This window comes from Miniopterus natalensis, chromosome 1, assembly GCF_054644295.1.
Source record: "Miniopterus natalensis isolate mMinNat1 chromosome 1, mMinNat1.hap1, whole genome shotgun sequence".
NCBI lineage: Eukaryota > Metazoa > Chordata > Mammalia > Chiroptera > Miniopteridae > Miniopterus > Miniopterus natalensis.
The window spans coordinates 197,616,758-197,636,292 of record NC_142081.1 but is presented as its reverse complement, the minus strand read 5'-3'; the positions used below and the strand labels follow the sequence as shown (position 1 = coordinate 197,636,292).

The window sequence follows — 19,535 nt, the reverse complement described above, 5'->3', positions numbered from 1 at the left end:
GAAAGAATTGCCTCTGTGTATTTCCATGAGAGTGTGGCTTCTGTCTTGGGTGTGACAATCGTGTTCATGGGTGAGAAATCTCACGCCAATCTTGTTCCCAGTGATGGACTTATGAAAATCTTGTAATATTTCAACCCAGGTGGGGAATGGGGTCTGGCATGATTTGAGGGTGGGGGAAACGACAAAAGCACCTCTCTCACAGTCTACACAGCCTACAACCCTGGTCTCGGATGTTACCAAACACATCAAGGAAGTGAAGTGCAGATTCTCAGGCCCCAGGTTGAGAGTCTGGTGTGTGTGCGCGACATAGGAAAGTTAATAAATCTTAACATAGAGCTAAATGCATGTGTATATACCCAGCATATTTGGTACACTGTATGGTACACTAATGTGTAGGTATACACCTAAGTATATATCTGTATTTGCATATTTGTTCACGCATGTATATACTTGTATGACAACCCTTCAGATCAAGCTATAGACAGTTCAGGTAGCTCAGGGGGTCAGAGCATCATCCCAGTACAAGGAGAAATGGAACAGTTCCAACACCCGAAGGCCCTTCCCATTCGAGAACCCCTTTCCCCACGCCAGGTAACCATTATTCTGTCAGCAAAGATCGGTTTAGTCTGTTCTTAAACTTCGTGCAAAGGGAACCACCCCTTTGTGCCTAGGTCCTGCTCGGCAGCCTGTTCACGAGACGACTCCCACGGGGTTTCTGTAGGGGTGGCGGAGTGTGGATGAGCCCTGCCGTCCTGTTGACGGGCGTCTGGGGCTCTCCTGAGCGGTGCTGCTCAGATGTTCTCATCGGATGTTCTGCTGGACACACGCACTTCGTTCTCTCAGACACACGAGCCGCGGGACACAGGTGTGTTGAACTCTGTGGACCCGGCCACGCAGCAGGAACCTACATTTTTATAAGGAGTGTCTAGTGCAGGCGGCCTGGGGATGCACTTTGAGAAACACCACAAAGCTAGAAACTCCACTCTGCGAGCAAACATATTCCCTTTACTTTGCCCTTTCTTGGGCTACCAGGGGGCAGAGCTCACTTACCTGAGATGCTGGGCAGGTGACATGGGCAACAGGACAGAATGAGAGGCTAATATTCCATGGGCGCCTGTTTGGAGCAGATCGTCATGATTTACTTCCTTTGCCTCCGAGCAGCAGCTGAAAAAGGGGAAGCCTTGAAAGGGCTGAGAAGGGAAGAAGCCGGACACTGCCCCATTCCCCAAGCCCCTGCATCCCAAACCTGGGCTAGAATAACGTCCACTGAGAGTAATGTGAAATGCTCTACCTAACATGCTGGCTAAAGGAGATATGCTGGGGCCTTGGGTCACCCCGGTGGGGAGCACCCTCCCTCCCTCTCATCTTAGACAAGCTCACAGCAGAGCGGATTCCCCCTGCTCTTGAAGGTGGCTTGCAGGTGATAGATTCAGTGGAGCTCCTGCTGGGCCCAGAATGGGTGACAGTGAAGGCCGGTGGTGAGGACACTGTCCTCTTCAGTCCACAGGCCATTTCCACACAGATGCAGACGCTTCTCTGAGGTCAGGCCAGGTAACAGGTTCCCTGCTGGTGGAGGCTGGGGAGGCTGCCTGCTGTGCTGGCCACTGGGCTTCCTGGCCCCTCTGCCAGGAGCCAGGTACCCTTCCAGGTTCAAGTGCTGCCAGCAGGCTGGCTCAGCCTCCGCCCAGCCTAATCACCCAACCTGATCGCAGGCTGCTCTCTGCTGTTCTTAGCTGAGCATGACAACCAGGGGCCTCAGCAACCAGTGTCTCCAGAGGCCTTCCACGGGGAGGAGGCAGGAGTGGGAGGCCGGGCACATCAAGGATGTCTTGAGCCCTGCAAGGTGAGCTGTCATCCCCACCACCCACCCACCCCAGGCTGGGTCTCATGTGCATTATTCAGGTTCCTTCCCACAGCTTCCCCTGCCATAACAGAAACACTTGTTTAAATCCTTCCATAGTAAACCCTGTGCAACAAGACAAGGCCAGCCTGCCTCATCTCAAGGCTGAGTGCGTCCCCAAAGCTGAGTGTGGTGGTTGGTTCATAACAGAATCTATGAGTATTTAGTTGAATATGAGCAACTAAATGCTGCGTGGACTCTGAATGAACAAAGTGAAAGTAGGTAACTCCCGTATGTGCTTTTTGAGAATTAAGCTGTTAGGTATCACAGTGCTGTACCTACTGCACCAAAACCCTCCCTGGCTCTTTCAAAACGAGAAGGGACCCTCTTGTCTGAACCGGAAGTGTCTGGAGTTATTTTTGGTCGTCACAGCTGGGGCAGTGGGTGCCAATGGCACCTGTGTGTGGAGGGCAGGGACACTGCCCAACCCCCTGCGAGGTACAGACAGATGCTGCAACAGAGCACGTCTGGTCCAAATTGTTACTAGTACTGGTGTCTGCCAGAGGGGTCGGTCAGAAAACCACAGACTCCCAGAAATCTAGGGCTTAATGGAAAAACAGCTTTTTACGTCAAAGAATGCAAGGTTGTAATTGTTTATCTCCACAGAGGGAAGGAGTCCAAGCGAGAACACTGGGTGACAGTAAACCCTGCCTTGGCCCTTTTCCAGGACTGCCACATCGCGAGTCTTATTTGGCTTTCTAAGCATCTGCCCCAACCTTGAGGGACCACCTGCTCCAGGAGGCAGGAGGCCTACCTTGGTTTTTCTCCGAATTCCCCCTGGGACACGGGGCACCATTTGTTGTTATTACCGTTAGCTGGGTAATAACTGTCCTACATTCAGTGTAACTACCACGTGCTAATTGTCTTTTACACTTATGATCATACTGTCACACTGTGTTCACCGTGGGCCAGCAGCTGACTTAGGGTTTGTCGAGCATCTCACATAATCCCTGCAGTCCTGAGACGTGTACCATCCCCACCCCCATTCACAGATGCGGAAATCGAAGCACGCTGTCACAGACACTGCCGATGGCCCACAGGCTTCCCCCTCCTCTCTACTTCTACATGGGTCAGCTTAGGAAAGGTTCCCTGTGCATATGACAGACACATCTCAGTGCCCCGATGGAACAGGGCCCAATGCCTTCAGCTTATAGATGACACCAAGGCTCAGAGACCAGGTGAGGTGGCCCAGGTCACAGTGATTTGCTGGTCAGGTTGGGTACAGGACCTGGAGTGGCAGCCCCTCCCTGGGGCCTCTCTCCCATCGGAAGGTGCATCTAACAGTCCCCTGGGCCTGAGTGTCTCCCCCGACCGCGTGCCCTCACCCCAGGAGCCCCACCACAGAATCAGCGATCCACAGTGAGGAGAAAAGATGTTTAATCATCTCAGTCTCATCTTGGAAAACGCTCAGTGTTTTCACAAGTGCGGGGGGACGGGCTACGCTCAGCTAACATTTACCAGTGGTTCCGACACACACAAAAAAACGCCAAAGCACCGTGCGAATACTTCCTTTTAATCTGCACTGAAAAGGCGAGAACGAGGACAGGTTACAGTGACTTCACCTTAACCTTTAAATTAATCTTTGCTTTGGGGGCAGTAGGGGAAGAAAGACAGGAAGACACTGAAGGATGACAGTGCCACAGTGACCAGGACACCTCGGTCTGGCTCACAGGGCCCTAAAATCCTGGAGACAGCGCCCTCGACCCACAAGCTTGTAAACAATGACAGGCAACAGTTAAGACACATTAAAAAAAGAAAAACCTAAAAAAACTTGGAAATCCCCTCATGGTTCCATTTTTAAAATCAAGCACAAAAACCGACAGTGAAGTACAAGGTCCCATGTGCCCATCTGATTCGAGGCTTTCTGGAGGCGACCACATAGCATGGCTCACGCTTGGGATGTGACATCCAGCCACACGGAACTCAATGCCGGCCTTGCCAACCGCAGGCGTGCTGGCCTCTCCCAGGGCAGCCTCTGCCTGCAGGTGGGATCGGGACACAACCTCCCTGGACAAGGCAGGAGCCTCGGGAGCGGGTCTGTGTGCTTTTGAGGCTCTGCCTCTGGAATGTTCCCACTCGGGCTGCGCTGGGTGGGTCTGAGTTACGCTCCACACACTGTTTAAGTGCTCACTTTATTTCTCATGTGCAAACTGTCACTGTCTAAAGCTTTCAGAAGGACGTGGATAGATATGAACCCCTGCGGAGACGAGGGCCACTGGGAGTGGGGCCCCTCCCTCTGAGCGGAGGGGGCAGGGCGAGGGGGCGGTACAGAAACAGAAATGCCGTGTTCTGCTGCGGTTCGACTCTAGTCCCTGATTCGGTCCGTCCGGAGGCGGGTCCTCAGTAGCTGATTGTCCACTCTTTGACAGAGGCGTCGTGGGAGGTGGTGACCAGCGTGTGCTCGTCCAGCCAGGCCAGGCTGCTCACATGGTGGAGCCGGTGAGCGTCTGCAAAGAGAAACACACTTTTAAGGAAACTCAGCCTCTGCTCCTCTGCACACCTCAGCGGAGGAAGCAGGCCGTGTGGGCCCCGGGGACCTGGACAGGACAGCTGTTAAGGAATCCCCTCCCCCTCACGGCAGAAGGAACAGGGCTGGGGAGACAGAGGTGAAGCGGATGTTCCCTCTGCTGGCACTGGACACTCAGGCACTGCCCTACACAGGACGGTGCCACCTGGGTGTGAGTCACAGGGGATGACAGAGCCTGTGACATAAGCTACTGCCTCATATGGAAGTAACATGTTGGGTTAAATAAAACTATTAAAAATAACTTCATGTTTCTTTTTAAACATAGCTGCTAGGAAACTTTAAAGTCCATGTTGGCTCACATGCTGTGCCTCTGGACACTGCTGTCACAGAGCACGTGCGACTGAAGGGGGTGGGTGGGGAAGGGAGGCGGCGATGGTCTGAATGTTTGTCCCCCAGAGTTTCTAAGGTGAAAACTTAATTTTGCTCAAGGTGCCAGTATGAGTAGTTTAGGTCATGAACAGGAGTAGCGCTCTTATGAAAGAGGCCCCGCAGAGCCCTGCCACCCGTGGGGATACAGCAAGTTTGCAACATGGAAGAGGCCTTACCCGGCCACGTTGGCACCAACCTGGGGCTTCTAGCCTCCAGAACCGTGAGCAACTAGTTTCTGTTACTTTTAAGCCACCCAGCGTATGGGACTGTTACAGCAGCCTGAACAGACAACAGAGATGTCATGTGGCCGCTTGACTGAGCTAGCGGCCTGTGAATGGAGAGCACCTGCTGACATACCAGGCGCTCTTGGTCCCCCTGGGAGCCCAGCACGGGCCAGAGAGCCTGAGGTTTGATAGAGAAAGAGACACGCCCTTCACTAGGTGGCCTCCTGGAAAGGACAGAAGGGACACAAGCCCTGGGGCCAACTGCCTGGGAACCGAGGAGGGTCTGAGAGTCACCTTGGATCTTGACTCTGGTCTCAGGGTCACTCAGGGTCCAGACGTACACCATCATGTCCATGCCACCGGAGGCAAAGTGTTCGTTGTCGGGGGACCAGGCCAGGCAGACGATCTTTGCGTGGTGCCCATAAAATACATTGTGTTCCTAGTTGTAAGGAATAAACAAAGGTGGCAGGTGAGGACCTGGGCCAGGGGACTGCATCTTTTCACCAACCCTCATGGTGACAGTGAGCACCTGGCAACGCCTCCCAACTGGAGGCCTCCTTGTAAGAACCCCACGAGGACCCTGCTACTCAGAGATGCAGCCCAGCATCAAGCACCAGCCACCGTCTCAAGGCCCCTGGGGAGCGCTGGACACCTTCAGAGCTCTCAGCCTGGCGAGGAGACAGATGGAAATGCCTGACCAGAGAACTGCAGAGACAGAAGGTGCCAGGAGGTCCATCCTCTCCTCCCTCCACTGGGGACGGGGCAGCCTGGGAGAGGCCCAGGCTTTGCCTGCGGCCACTTCCAGAGCACATCCCAGCCTGGAAGCTCTCACCAGGGGTTTCTCACAGGATGGGAAAGTTCCCACCTTGTCCTCAATTCTCAGAAATGGCCAACTTAACCATGGTGGTTTCTCCAGTCTGCCTATTCCGGTCTCTGTGGATTACTTAGTGTGTCTTAACAAGGGTTATAACGCAAACAAAACCACTTAAAACATAATCGGTGTGGTACCAGGCAGAAGGGTACCTCCTGGGAGGGGGGTGCACGTTCTTTTGTTCACCTGTGCCTTTTGTTACATGTAAACTTTACAGCAAAAGATAAAACTAAGACACTACTGAAATCTAGTTAACCATTTGTAAGCTGAAGTATTTATGGGAAAATGTACAGATAGCCTGGAATTTACTTTAAATGCACCAAAAACTAGATCACTAAATGGATCGGTAATGGGATAGTAAAATGTTAATGGGAAAATCTAGCTGACAAATTCTTTCAGCTCTGCTGTCAATTTCAAAGCTGATACAGTGCGGGGGGGTGGGTGCTGGCTGGTGGTAGGAAGGGCCCAGGGAATGGAGACCCTTCTCTGTCCTGTGTTGCCCACGCCCACCTCTCACCCAGCTAGGGACTGAATGCCTCCGAAGTGCAGCCCCTCGTTTGTGGAACAGAACGACACTGCCTAGGGCAGTTATGTGGTTGACACGGGAAATTGCACCCTTACATGTGCAGTGCCGTCAACTGCTTCCCATGCCCCGTTCTGCTTGGGGAAGAATGAGTTTCCAGGGGCCTTGGCAACTGTGTCCTCCCTCCTGGACTCACCCCCCAGCATCCCCACATGCAAGGCAGTGTTGGGACAATTAGTGCTCCCCTTTAATTGGACTTTAGACAGCAATGAGGCAAGAAAGAAATCGAGCCCAGGTCCTTCGATAGAAGAGAAGTAGGTCTCCACGGCCGGGAAGTGTCTTAGCAAGGATGCCCAACTGAACCAATCTGCCACCTTCACAGCCAGTCCTGCTGCCATCCAGCTCAACTTTTTGGGAATTGTGACCTGTATCTCGCCAACCAGGCCATAAGCTCCTGGGTGGTGGGATCTGTCCCACGCTGTTCACCGTCTAAAAGCAAAGTCCTATGCTCTTATGCACCCATGTGGTTGGTGACAAGAGGGAAAGGCCATGGCCCCCACCTGCCACCTGCACCGCCCAGCATGGGGACAGACAGGACAGACTGTCACTCACCGCGTAGCCATCGACAACGCTGAAGACTGTGACCACCTTGCTGGCGTCACATACTGCGAGGAAGGCGCCGTCATGGGAGTACGCCACATCCGTCACGGGGCCCTTGGCCTCCAGGAGCTTGTCCTCGGCCTTCAGTGTGGTGCCCAGGATGGAGTACAGGCGGACATTCCCATCCTGCAGGGGACGGACAAAAGGCAGTGAGCCACTCCCCCCCCCCCCCACATGAATGAGGACTCGGGGAGGTGGTCAAGTGAGGGTTCCTAGGCACCCTGATTAAGATCCTGCATGTCTGGGTGCTCCAGAATGCCTACTTTACAAATACTCCAAGAAGTTCCAGTGCAGGGCTCAGGCCAGGCTGAGAAACACCTACACTCGTCAGCTCTCTGGTGCTCTGGACCCTGCCCCCAGCACCCAGCAGGCCCGGTCAGACACCTGGCTCCCTCTGTCCAACAAACTCCCCATCCTTGGGGTAGCCCAGGCACCTCTTCTCGGGGAAGGAACACCTGCTCTTTCAAAGGGCTTGTGCCTGCCACTCAGCCCACTGCCTGTCCCCAAACCCCAGGGGACCCTGGGTCAGAAATAGCCATGGCCCACTTCTGCCCAGCTCCCATCAGCCTGAGCCCCCAGAAGGGGCCTGGCAACTGCTGATGGTTCTGCCTGCACTTAGGGAGCCTGACCAGGATGGATGGACCTCAGGCCCTCCGCTTCAGGGTAGAGCCCTCGATTTCAAGTCCGGGGCCTGGCACTGAGAAATTCCACACACACTAAAATGAATTGGTGAGGGTGGCAAGAGCGAGCACATGGGATGGAGCGAGAAGGAGAGGGCAGCAACCGGGTAGGTGGTATCCCTGCAGCTGCCTGAGGCTGTCTTAGGAGCCAAGCAGGGACGAGCCTACACTCCTGAAGCAGGGACCCCAGGTCCCAAGCACCCCTTCTTGGGGCTCTGTGCCACGTGCACAGAACCAGGACAAGCCTCTCCAGGGGCTGGGCAGCCCTTGGGGACTGAGGGTCACCATGGAGGCTGTCACTTGGGTGGCAGGAGATGCCCCATGCTGGGTCCCAGGGGCCCAGTCCTACCTCCCTCCTGTTTCATCCAAGGCAGTCCCACACTCACAGCCCAGAAACCCAAGGGCAGGGGCCTTACCGTGGCCCCGACAGCCACCATGTCCCCACTGGGGTGCACGGCCACCACCTCGGGCTCGTAGCCGGGGTTGTCGATGCTGAAGCACTTCCTCTGATCCTTCAGCAGGACGATCTGGAAACATGGGCAACAGTCAGACCACAAAGGCCCCAGACACATCACTCAGTCCCGGTATGGGTTCCTTCCCGACCTTGTGGGAGGCGGGACTATGCAGGGCCAGCCTCAGCCCTGGAACCCTGAATTGTATTTCTTCCCTCATCAGTCAACGGGACAGTAACAGGTTCTAGTCACAGGGTCACAGTGACCACTGGCTGTGACTGTCACATCATCACCCTCCATTGCCATGATCTCCACTACAAGCACCAACTTCCTGGGAAGATGGTTGCTGTGTGAACTTTAGTTCCTCCAGTTACATAGTGAGCTCGATACGTGTGTTGCTGAACCAGGTCACCCAACGCCAAGAGGACAAAAGCACTTGGAAGTGACAAGGCTCACAGAGGCAGCCTGGAGGCTCCCTGAGCACCTCTCCTGCACACACCCCAGCCTTGGTTCCTCCCCCTGATGGGGACAGGGCTGAGTCCTCAGGTGGAGGTCAGTGCCTGGGTATCTGGGCCCTCAGCCACCACTGCCTGTGGGGACAGCTCACAAACTGCCTCTGAGTCTCAGCCTCCCAGGGGTAAGAGCACAGTGGGGCCCAGGCCCTGTGAAGATAGAAATCAGGGCTCAAGTAAGTTCCTAATAAAAGCAAACAAAATCAGCAGCTATGTCCACTGAGCATGAGCCAGGCACATGAAAGAGTGTTGCATGTGTTATGTCCCTGGGGGATTGCCTCCCACTGTAGAGGAGAAAACAGTGTGCAGAGAGTACCTGCCACATGCCCGAAGCCCCCCAGTGATTTCACCTGCCAAGGCCCAGTGTTCAGAAGCTGGGAAAGCACCCCCCCCCCCCCCGAAAGGTCACCGCCTTCCAGTCCCGCCCTCACTAGGCTGAGGCGCTCCAAGCCATTTACTCCTCTGTACCCCTGACCACCCAGGCCGCCTGCAATAACTGCCTGGCAGGAAGTCGTGTTATCTAGGACACAGAATCTGTTCTCCCCAAAGCAATTAAGTTCTCAGAACGGGAGGGGCCGTGGATGCTCAATGGCAGCTGTCTTTAGCAGGGCCTGTCGCTCCTGCCAGCAGGGCCCTGGTCACACCTGCCCTCTCTAATCCACACCCTGGGATGCCCAGGTCTGCTGGCAGATGGCGTTGCCAAGAGCAGAATCCTGCATCAAGTGGGTCAGGCGTGGGCCTCAGGCAAGGGCACTTCATTCCAGAAATTCCAAAAGAGAAGGTGTGCAGGGGCCTCAACCATAGTGAAGGAGAACCAGGCTATGGAGTTGGAACTGCAAACCCCTCGGGCCTGGTGCCATCAGATGGCCTTGAGGAAGTCACTGATCACCCTGAGCTAAAGCTCCTCCTCTGGGAAACAGGCTCACAAAGATGCAGGGAACCAGGCATGTACTTTCTCGTACCCCCCACCCCGGGAGCTGTCAGAGAGGAGGAAATGGAAGCTCAGAGAGGGGGAGGAAGATGCTTGGAGTCACAGAGCGCCCACGCTAGAGGGCTGGGACACGAGCATGAGTGAAGATACAACTGGCCTGCTGTGCAGGCGTCATGGCAATTGGACACACAGTGTGGCCTGGCACTCGAGTGCAGGATGTGACCGGCTCCCTGGGTTCAACTCCCAGCTTTGCCCTTTCCCAGCTGTACTTTGGGAAGCAACCTGCCTTCTCTGCGCCTCCATTTCCTCACCTGGAAAAGGCGGATAACCCCCCGTGTAACTGACAGGACTTTGGAGGGTTGCTGAGTGAATGCGGTAAAGGCCAATAGTGCAAACAGAGACCGATAAAGAGGGGTGCTCGAGCTGCCGTTCATGGGATGGGATGGAATTTAGAGAAAGGACCCCGCCCAGCTGTCCGCTCTGCCTGCCAACACTGCGGCGGCCGTACCTGCCCGATGCACACAACCACTGTGTATCCTCCGGGGCCGACAGCTACGCACTTTGGTTGGACGTCCAGTTTCACGACCCCCTGCCCGCTGTCAGAGAAAAGGAGAGCAGAGCACGTTACTTCATCTCCAGGGGGCTCGGGTGGGTATAACACATTGACTGCAAACCCATGCAACTCAGGTTGTTCAGAAGGAAACGCTGCTGCAACCTACAGACAAGGAGCAGTCAGCTAACCAAGGCAGGGTGACTCAGACTCTAGGGGAAAGTTAGAGATCACAGCCAGGGCAGGGCCTGGGGAGGGGGTGAGGAGAGGAACGAAGGAAGTCATTCCTCCTATTTAATGTGGAAGTACCAATCACCCCATCACCGCTGTCTCCTCGTCTCCTCACCTGTCCACCAAAGACCCTGCGTTTCCTGGGTGCAGACAGAACTGAGTTCTGCTCCCCCACCCCAGGTAATAACCAGACTTCTTAGCAGCTCATCTAAAAAGTACAGCCCATTACTTTTATGTGAGAAAATTGTGTTCTCTTTAGTTTTAGCTGATGCTATGAAAACACATTCTAGAAAAATCTGTATACACACAAAAACTTCTTGAAAACGATAAACTGAGGAAAACTTCATGTAACTGGGCCAAGCATGGGGTCCCAAAGGCTCAGTGAATGGGCCCGTGACAAGGTAACCAGGCCGTGGCTCTGCCCTGGGTTCTCTTATCACCGAGGCTCAGGGGAGCAACATGGCCCGATGGTTACAATGCTGGGGGTCACTGTGGGGCAATAGAAAGAGGACAACTGGGGCCCCAACTCCCAGGTTCTGGAGCGGCTTCTGCACTGATCCTGAGGCTTAGCTGACCAGACACAGTCCTGTTAAAGCAAGTGACGCCCACAGCCCACAGGCTCCCTATGATCGGGTGCCCAGTTTGAAGGTCACCAAGATGTCCTCCAGGAGTCCGCCATCTCCAGGAGGATGGTGGTGTCTACACAACTAAACAGAGTGAGGCCGAGGAAGGGCCGGTCTAGGGTGTGGGTGCTGGGGGAGTCCGCTCAAGAGCAGGCACAGGACTCCCTCCTCCTCGCCCTGCACAGGAAAGTGCAGAGTAACTACTAAAGCAACTGCCCCAGCTTCAGGACTGTCAATTGATGGCACCAGCGCAAAATGAGCATGATACTGCCTTTCACTCACGTCTCCTGGTGCCTGTCTGTCCTGTGGGGCACCTGCCACCTGCCAGGCACGTCTCTCATGGCCTCACTGGCGCCATAGACCTCCACTTACTGATGGAACAGAGCCGAGAGGATGTGGTGAGATCTGTGCCCCCTGGCTTCCAGGCAGTCTACACCTGGTCATGTGTCTGCCACTTGCCTGGACACTGACCCAGCTCCTGGCTGAGGGCCCGGCAAGAGAATGGGTGCCCAGGACAAGAAGCAGAGAAAATACCGTCGAGTGGTGATCTCAACAGGCACAGGGCCTTCGAGAGGCAGCTCACCTGTAGTCCCGCAGCGTGAGGTTGGTGTACCGTACTGTGTCATCCATGCTGCAGCTCACCAGCTGCCCAGACTCGTCCACGGTCATCCTAGACACTTGGTTTGTGTGGCCCTTCCCAGTGAAGGAGTCGTTTTCCCCGGTCTCGGAATCCCAGTAATGTGGGGTATGGTTAAGGAAAAGCCGGACCTCCTGGGTGGGGTGTGTGCCCCCCTGGGGGGCCCACGGGCAATCTCCTCCCGGACAGCATACGAGGGACAGGATGGCAGGGCCACGCACTGGGAGGGAGGTCACCAGCCCTGGCCACACACACGGGGTGGGATAGGGGTGGTGGTGGTGAGGGCTGCCACATATGTCCCTAGGGACTGTCTCAGAGAGAGAGCAAAGGCCCTGATCAGAAGGGAGGCTTGGGGTCTGGTTCCAGCCCTGCTGTCACAGGGGCTGTGACCTTGGATGAGGCACTTTAGTCATGTAAGCTTGTTCTCCTGTTTTAAATGAGAGGGCTCTATGAAGCGGGTCCAAGTCCTTTTAAACGTAAGCCTCCGCAACTCGACTGCTTGTGAGAAGGAGAGGCCAGCAAGAGTTGCATTCAGGAGAGCAGCACTCAAGGCTACAAAGTAGAAGTGACCCAGCAGGTCATGGCCATGGCTGCTCAGAGTGGCTGCTGACAGGTGGCTGGCCTTGCTCTGGCACCGTCGCAAGATGCTCCCACCTCACCTTCCAGTGGCTGGAGCCAGCTTTGTGAGTCAAAGGATATTAATGTGTCCGTCGTGGCTCCCAGAGTAGATGTAGGACTTGCCACCGTTTTTATGCACTGTCAGGCACTGGATGGATTTGCTGTGACCCTGTGGAGGAGACAGGGCACGGTTAACTGAGGACATGCCAGCCACCTCTGCGACCTGCCAACTACTCTCTACTGAATAGGCCCAACCCAGAGCTCCTTCAGACAATGCATTGAGTGCCCTAGCAGAGGCAGGGTCTGCAGTGGGTGGCACCAGGGACAGCCCGAAGGGCTCCTGGTCCGGAAGCAAATTTCCTGAGAAAATCACTACGGCTAACAGTGGGCGAAGGCACCAAGGTAGGCCCGGGTGACCAGATGACCCGAATAAGAGTTCCTGGGTGACAGACACAGAGTCCAGGATGGTGTCTTCCCGCCCCTTTGGTCACTCCCTGCTGCCGACTCCTGGCTAGGCACTTGAGGCCTCTATGCGTCAGGCTCCATCACTTCCGATTTCATCTCCTTCCACGCCCCCAGCCCTCATGCCCAGGGAGCTCGCCACACGTTTTCCTTTGTTCAAATCCTGCATGATGTCCAGGCCTACTTCTAAGGCGACCTGGTCCTCCTCAAGGTTCTCATGGCTGTCCATGTCTGTGGCGATGGGCTCTACTTACTGTTTTGGGGCTCTGGTGTTATAGCCCAAGAGCCCCTGAGGGAGGCTGTACCCCAGGACAGGAGGGGCAAGGGCCCCCGCCTCCCACCTTGCTAAACTGACATCCCCAAAAGCCAGCAGCATCCTGCCCCTCTACCAAAGCCCTGGGCCACCTCCCGTCGGCCTCCCTGTCTCTTCCTTGTCCTAGTCGGGGCACCTTTCTCCCTCTGCCTTCCACAGGCAGGCCGTCCGGCCCAGCTCACCTTGATGACCCGCAGGGGTTTGCTGGGGTTGTTCTTGTCCAGGTAATTGATGTACCCGGACAGGGAGATGCTGAGAAGGTGGTCCTTCTGCCACAAGCAGCCCAGCTGCTGGTCCAGAACGTTGGAACCCATGGTAAATGTGTTGACAACAGAGTTCACGTTGACATCCCAAATTTTAGAGGTTTTGTCTCCAGAAGCAGAAAGCAAATGGGTGCTATCAGGACTCCAACTGATCTACTCAAACAAAACAGTGTGCCATGTGTCAGAGAACTTCAGTGGGAAGCGGCCTCAGAGAGCAGCCTGGCCACAGCCCCACTTCTGAGCAGGGAGAAGCAAAGCCAGAGTGGTGGGGGATGTGGGCCGGAATGGGACGAATGTCCAGGCCATGTCACCTGCTGGATGTGACCCTGGTGTTCTACACCGCCACCCGACTGTGGAGCTTCTAACTGCAAATCTGCTGGATGAATGCGAACACAGATACGGCCCGACAACCACAGACAAAGTCAGAAAGCCAAGTCCATACTCACAGCGTAGATGCCTCCGTCGTGGGCCTTGCTCCCTCCTAGGGCGCACACCTTCTCGCCCGTCTTTCCATCATAGATGTAGATCTTTCGACAGAGGAAAATGTGGGGGTACCTGTGAGTGTCTCTCAGCAGTGAGCATGCTGCCTGTGCCCTTCCTTTGTATCCCTGCTCTATCAGTTGCCAACCAAGACTCAAAAGAGAATTAATCTAAAAAAGTGCTAATGGACCTGAGTTTTGCTCCATTTAAGAGGAGACGGAGAGCCGTGTCTCCTGTGCTTTGGTGACAGCCCCGTGACTGAGCTGTGTTCCAGGAGGTGGGAAGGAGGGAGATTCCTAAGCTCCACACACTGAGATCTGCTTTCCTGAGTCTGTCTGTTCTGAACAGTCACCAAGGATAATCAGATGAGCCCCCACATCCACCCAGCCCCCTAGCCTGGGCGAGCCCTCACCTGGCCGTCAGCGCTGGCCGTAGCAAATCTGTTCCCATCAGGAGAGAATCGCACGCAGTTGACAAAGCGACTGTGGTCCTGCGGGAAAGGGAATGGTTATCCACCCGATGACAGGAGGTTTGGGAAAGCCTGCCTCACACAGCTACCAATACTAATGCGAGTTCACAGCCCACAGGAAGATGTTTAAGGTTGAACATGTCCCAATCCAGCTCCTGACTCAGCAAGGGCTGGTTCAGCCTCTGCCTCAGCCAGGCCCACCTCCACCTGGAAGGCCCCGTCCCCCACTGAGGCTCCCTTCACTACACCATGTTACCTGATCTGTGCAGGCAGAACCTCCCTGACCCCCACCCTGGGGCAAGCTCAAGCCCTGAATTCAAGCTTCCTGCCGCGACAGTGAGCCTCCTCCCTCAGGTCTGGCCCGGCCCAAGCCCAGCATACAGCAGGTGCTCGGCTGGCAACCGACTGGTACTATAAAGGAATTAAACAATGGTTATGATGTCCATGGGGAGTAAGAATTTAAGTGACAAGGAGAAATGACCTGAAGGGCTAAGTCCCTTACCTGAACAAGTCAATGAACTCACCCTTTACTCAGTCAAGAAGGGTTTGTGTCAGAATGATCCTCTAAAACTAAAACCCCCAAACCCAAAGCTGTGAACACACGGCTTGTCCCCTCTCCCAGGGGCCCCAGCCGCTCTCTCATCCTACCTGCAATCACGCACTAAGCCCCTATAGGTGCGGGTTAACTGCCTCCACCGGGCAGACACCCAATGTGCACAATAAACAATCAGACTCGATGCTCATCACCTGCCCCCCACAGCCCCTTCCGGGGTAAAGCACTGACTTAAAGTTATTTATCTGCAAATGTGATAAAGCTAAGTTAAGTTCACTAGGGTGGACCCTGCTCCAGTGACAGGTATCCTTATTAGTCTTTATTAGAAGAGAGAGACTTAGACAGACACAGAGGGAAGACCATGTGAAGATGGAGGCAGATGCCGGGGTGACACTCCCACAAGACAGGGAGCACCTGTGAGAGCAGAGTCTGGAAGAGACAAGGAAGGAACCAGTAGAAGCACTGCCTTGCGACACTGTGATCCCAGACTCCCGGCTTCCAGACCTGAGGGAATCAGCTCCTACTGTGTAACCTGCCCAGGTGGCAGTCTGGGACAGTAACCCATGTCTAACCAACGTGGCCTAACAATCATGTAATAACCCTCAGGTACTCTGTGTCTGCTACAGAAGGAACCCACCCAGGAAAGAGGAATCAGGTGTGCGGTTCCCAGGAGGGCACCAAGAGCCAGGGATCAAAGGAGCCACGCCCCAGCAAAGTCCACTGGGAGGGTAAGCAGAACACAGGGATTCAGTGAGCATGGGGTTCCTCTTGTAGACAGTGCTCACCCCAGGGAAACACGCAGTTCAGGCCGTGGCTTTAGGCCAGACTCTCCCAGCCCCTCACACTGAACCATTTCTGGCAAGACATAGGGTCCAGAGCTCGGGTACAGCAAGCCAGGCTTCCCACTCATCACCAATTAAACCACCTCCCTCAACTGTTAAGACCAGAGACAGCTGCAAGTTCATCTCACTGGGACACCTCCTCAGGGGTCACATCCACTTCCAGGGGCCAGGCCAGGACTTGGTCCTACAGCAAGGGTCAGGCACAGAGACCCTCCCAGCCCCAGAGGATGAAGGTGGAAAACCCGGTCTCTGACTAGTTACTAATCACTGCTGATTGGCACAATCCTGGCTGCCTCCTGGTAGAGGAGTGATGGCCCCTCCTGCTCCAAGTCAGGGAGCTTCCCTGTGGGACAGGAACTTTGCTGGGACTTAAGAGCTTGCCTCCTGCAGGGGAACATCACCAGCACCCGTGATGAAGGCTAGCCCTTTGCCACCCACCAACCCACCTCCCAGTGTTGAGGCACAACTGGGTGTCACTCATACCACCAGGGTGACACTGAGGCCCCTCCTGTGTTCTGGCTCAGCTGTGGGTTTGTCTTTCTGGTTCCTATGTCCGCTCCTCCTGTCTGTAAGGCTGACCCCCGCTCTGAAGCATGTGTGCTGTTTCTTTCAGTTCCTAGGCACGTGGAGTTGGAGGACTGAATTTTCTAGCAGGTAACACCTGCCCACTGAACCAAAGTGAAAATTAGTTAACGTTCCAACCTGGGCTCTCAGGCCCCCCTGACTGCCTGGCATCCAATGCAACCCACCCACCATCCTACCACCAAGAGGGGGGCCCCGGGGCCTCCAGGCACCTGTGTTACGGGAGACACCAGACCCGAGAGGCCGGGCTGTGAGGAGCCAATCTCCAGTTTCCTGTCCAGAGCTCTCCGCTGCGTCAGCTCTGGGCCCCGGGCAGGAGCTGGCTGGCAGGCAGGGGCCCCTGGCAGGGAGCCACCTAAGGTCAGATCCTTAACTGCTCAGGCCACCTGCCACCATTCTGCTGTCCACTCAAGGCTGTCAGGGAGCCAGCTGCACAGCAGGGCCCACACTGTCCTCCCTCAGGGCCAGTGGTGTTCAAAGCCAGGGGTGGGAGGGTCTGGGACAGCACCCTCCACTCATCCCTCCCAGTCCTCTCTGCAGCCCTGAGGTCAAGAAGGACAGGCACAGCTCCTGCTTCTGGGTGAGGTGTAAAAAAGCTTAGATAACAAAACCAGGGTTCAAACCCTGGACACCTGACTAGGGGCTAGCTCTCATCCCTGAACTCTATGGGTCCCCCATCCCTGATGTTCTGGGTTTCCTCCGGTAAAATGGATGGGGGGGGCTGGGTCAGGGGGACTCAGCACCCTGTGACTGACCAAGGGGTTTGGCAGATGGGGAAGGAGGAGCAGGGCTCCTTCCCTAAGAACTGGGTGCCAAGAGCTCACCACAGCGGAGTAGGCCTCAGAGACAATGGGGTGCTATAGTGGGCACTGACCTCTGCACTGGGCATAAGAACAGGCTGTGGACCAGAGAAGCACTGAACCGCTGATAAGCTCGGCATAAACTGCAACTTTGCTGGTTCCCTGCAAGAATGAAGCATCCCCCATCACCTGGCTCACTAAAGTCAGGATGCTCTCCTGGAGGGCAGCGGATGACGCCAAGGCCCTGGCCTGCCCTCCTGGTGCCATGTGCGCCCTTGGTGATCCCGTTAGGATGCTGCCTCTCCTGTGAAAGGCCTTCCCTGAGCGCTGGTCCCGGTCTCCTCAGTCACAGCTCTCAGCTGCCCCTGACACTGTGGGACGTGGCCCATGAAACATGGTACCTACTGATGTGTCTGTGGTCTATCTCCCTGCCACCAGGCCCCTGCAGGCCTGGGAACAAAGCAGGCTCCCAGGAGGCGCCCTGTTGGCCTGGGTTTAGTGAAGACTAGACACACAAATGCCACCGCCACTCCAAGCGCCCAGTGGCTTTAGAAACTCCTCCGTCAGCCTTTCCTGCAATTTGAGCCAAGTGTCCAAAGAGCAGACGACTGATGTGTGCTCCTGAAATAGCCTATTTAAAGACAGGGATGGTGAACAGCCCATTAACCAAAGTGGGAGGGCTAAAAATAGCCCTTTCCACAGGGAGGCACAGCTGGTACAAAAAAGGACCAGTCTGGGGCAGCACCTCAGGAGTCAAGACTCAAGCTTCTTATGGCTGCCCTTCTAACCCTTGTACTGAAAAGCCCTGCGCCCACCTGCCTTGTTCCTCTGTCCTGAGCTCCTGGAGAGAAACAGGCTCATGCCCGTGCCCACCATCACCTCCCCCACCGCCCGGAGAGGGCACGTGCCTCCACAATCCTGGCCTGGGAATGCTACCTTCCCTCCCTCAGCCTACTGCCTCTCCCGAGCCTGGCGCCCCCCTCGCTCTGTGAGGTCTCCCGGTTCAGCACCTGGAGAGGCAGCACCGCATCCTTCACCTGCCTCAGCTGGGCTGAGGCCAAAGGCAACCGGCAACCGCCCTCCGCCCTCCGCCCGCCAGGGTAAGAGCCGTGCCCTGCTGACCTCCCAGAATGACTGTCACTAATGCACACACAGCCCTTTGAAAAACAGGACCAGCCGACACCAGGCGGTAGCTAAGGATGAGGCCAAGGCAGGTCAGAGAGAGCACGTGACAAACAGGAAGAACTGCAACTTCTGCCTTTTCTGCCCTGTCGTAAGGACACAGGCAAAAGGAAAGAACCGCCACAGAAAACCCTGCAGATTAGAGCGCAAGCTTTACTTAACTGTCGAGGAAGGCAAAGCTTCTAACAGCCAGGACTGAGGCTTCTAGTTAACTAGCCTCCAAACGTTCAGAAGGAAGTGGGTCACCCCGTTTAGAGCTGGCTGTGATGTGTAAGACCACGCACAGGTGACAGCCTGTCCTGGAGCAGCTGGCTGCTGAGCCGTGTACCTCGACCTAGAGAAGACCCAGTGTCCCCTCCGCTGGTGTGCTCCATCTGCTCTCAGACACAGGCAGATGTGGCAGGAAGTTCCCAGTCCCAGATCACACGGCCTCAGCCTGGACAAGCAGGCCTGGGGCAAATGAGGCCCTGACACCTGGTTATTCTAAGCAGTCATTACATTTGACAAACTATCCCACTGACTGCAACTCCCGGGGCCTGAGATGTGGACACAGCTCTCAGAGGTGCCAAAAGGGGCATCCTCGGTCATCTCAGGCAGCCACCTTGCACACCTGACAGAGGAGGAAGCAGGTGGCCACAGAGGTATAGAAACTCACCCAAGGCCACATGGAGTAAGACAAGTAGGGACACTGAGTGAGGTCCCTCACAGGATGCGCTGGGGGGGGGGGGGGGGGGGGAAATCTCTGTGGTGGAGGCAGGAGGGGCAAGGTCCAACCAAACCACCCTTTGCACTTCAAAGGAGAACCTTTGCCTACAGAATGCCAGTGCTGGAGGTGGCAATAGTGCTGCCCAAAGAACTCCATCCATGCTTATCTCCTGTGATCCTGGGAAGTCACTTCCCAGGTTGCCACTGCACCTGAAATGTGGGCGGACAGAGGACAAGCTGGTGCTGGGGCCTATTCAGGTGGAAGGTCCCTCCATCATCCCATCCCTGTAGCCTCTTAAACGCCCATTTCAGACTTAGGCAAATTACGACTGAGGCTGGCGGGAGGGCTGAGCAGGAGCCAGGCTTCTGGCTAAAGCAGAGCCATGACTCAGCTCTGAAGGAACCAGGAATCTACATCTCGCCCTGCACAGCAGGAGGAGCTGGTGCAAACCAATGAACCTGGACAGAAAGACAGGAAGGAAAAGCACCCGACCCCACTCAGGCCAGCAGGTAGCCCGACTAGAGTAAGTCTGGTCACTTCATTTTGTCTACAAAATGGCTTTCACTTCCCCACGG

At 55.5% G+C, this 19,535-nt stretch overlaps 1 protein-coding gene across 1 annotated transcript in view; it reads right to left on the bottom strand.

The window, feature by feature from the left end:
* Window positions 1–3,392: 3,392 nt before the first annotated feature.
* The window catches only part of WDR1 (WD repeat domain 1), a 33,561-nt gene continuing 17,418 nt past the window's right edge, over window positions 3,393–19,535 (bottom strand). Inside the window, exons 6-15 of the mRNA XM_087828275.1 lie at window positions 14,239–14,316; window positions 13,793–13,873; window positions 13,266–13,499; window positions 12,390–12,477; window positions 11,637–11,793; window positions 10,158–10,245; window positions 8,171–8,281; window positions 7,027–7,200; window positions 5,315–5,459; window positions 3,393–4,347 (exon numbers count right to left, since the gene is read on the bottom strand). Coding sequence (XP_087684401.1) covers window positions 4,241–4,347; window positions 5,315–5,459; window positions 7,027–7,200; window positions 8,171–8,281; window positions 10,158–10,245; window positions 11,637–11,793; window positions 12,390–12,477; window positions 13,266–13,499; window positions 13,793–13,873; window positions 14,239–14,316 — 1,263 coding nt within the window. The 3' untranslated portion in view covers window positions 3,393–4,240. The remainder of the gene's footprint in view (window positions 4,348–5,314; window positions 5,460–7,026; window positions 7,201–8,170; window positions 8,282–10,157; window positions 10,246–11,636; window positions 11,794–12,389; window positions 12,478–13,265; window positions 13,500–13,792; window positions 13,874–14,238; window positions 14,317–19,535) is intronic.